Source organism: Psammomys obesus, unplaced genomic scaffold, assembly GCF_907164565.1.
Source record: "Psammomys obesus unplaced genomic scaffold, mPsaObe1.curated_primary_1811, whole genome shotgun sequence".
Classification (NCBI taxonomy): Eukaryota; Metazoa; Chordata; class Mammalia; order Rodentia; family Muridae; genus Psammomys; species Psammomys obesus.
In genome coordinates, this window is record NW_026591086.1 from 40,514,809 (window position 1) to 40,516,103 (window position 1,295).

Sequence of the window (1,295 nt, forward strand, 5' to 3'; positions counted from 1 at the left end):
CACACACACACACACACACACACACACACACACACACACACACACACCGTGGCCACCACACCCTCTTGTTATCACCAAAGTGCTTCTACCGTCAGTATCCAGCGCTAACTGAAGGCCGAGTGCTAATTACACGGACACAGACGCACGGATGCGCGCACACATACACACACACACACACACTCACACACGATGCACACGCGGCATGGGGCGCAAGGATGGGCGCCCGGGAGACTCACCTGGAGGCCGGGTGTCCAGTGCTGCTGCCGGCCTGGTCCCTGTCACTGAGCGCAGTGGTGTAAATCCTCCGGTAGCGGTCCGCCAAGGCCCGGCCTGACAGCAGCAGCTGGTAGTGACCCCGCGAGTCCGCGGCGGGCAGCCCCAGCCCCAGCCCCGCTGCGGCCACCGAGCCCTCGGGAACCGGCATGAACAGCGCCCCCGGCGCCGGCGAGGAAGAGATGGTGGCGGCCGCGAAGAATCCGTCCCCGCCGGGCCCGGAGGAGGCGGCGGCGGGGGAGGCGGTCGCCGCGCACATCATCATCCTCGCCGCCGCCGCCGACTCGTCCCCGCGGGCCGGGCGGGCAGGCACGCGCGCCCCCTCTCAGCCTCCGCCAACGACGACGGCTGGAGCCGCGGCCTCGGGAGCCCGCAGCAGGGACACTACAAAGACAGCGACCTCCTCCTCCGCCGCCGCCTTCTCCTCCTCCTCCCCGCGCCGCCCTCGCCGCTGTTGGGGCCGCTCATCTAACCCCGCCACCCGCGGAGTGTGAGGAGGAGGCGGTGCCGCCGCCGCCGCCGCCGCCGCCGCCGCCGCTGCCACCGCCGGAGCTGCCCGCAATGGGAGGCGGCCGGCCGCACTGGGCATGCGCGCCGCGCGGCGCATGCTCAGTGACCGGACCCGGCTCTCCAGCCGGCCCCACCCCCTCCGCCTCCGTTCCCCTCCGCCTTCGGGTTGTGGGTGTCCAGAGGCCGGGTGGTGCCGAAGCGACGTGAGATCCGCGGCTCCGGGTTTTACAAGCAGCCCCAGGAAGAGCCTGGACCGCGCCGGGGAAGCTGTCAGTGGGGGCGTTCTTCCTCAGGTAATGAGGTTCCCTCCCGGCGTTAGAACCCGAACCTGGCAGAAAGAGGCGCCTGTCACTCTGAGGACCGGAGCGTAGTTCTGCTGCTTCCGGTTGCCAGTCCGCGCTGCCAACCTGAAGACGAACTGTGCCGAGCGCCCGCCAGGGAACATCAGCCCTTTGGCAATTTTATTTGGAATTGGGGGAGGAGGTATATTTTACTCTATTAAAAATAGTTTT

At 68.0% G+C, this 1,295-nt stretch overlaps 1 protein-coding gene across 8 annotated transcripts in view; it reads right to left on the reverse strand.

Annotated features, from left to right (window-relative positions):
- Mycbp2 (MYC binding protein 2) overlaps nucleotides 1-795 on the reverse strand; it is a 246,544-nt gene extending 245,749 nt beyond the window's left edge. For all 8 annotated transcript variants that reach the window (XM_055609971.1, XM_055609975.1, XM_055609972.1 and 5 more), the window contains exon 1: nucleotides 237-795. In XM_055609971.1, the coding sequence (XP_055465946.1) occupies nucleotides 237-538 (302 nt within the window). In that variant the 5' untranslated portion in view covers nucleotides 539-795. The remainder of the gene's footprint in view (nucleotides 1-236) is intronic.
- Nucleotides 796-1,295: the final 500 nt, after the last annotated feature.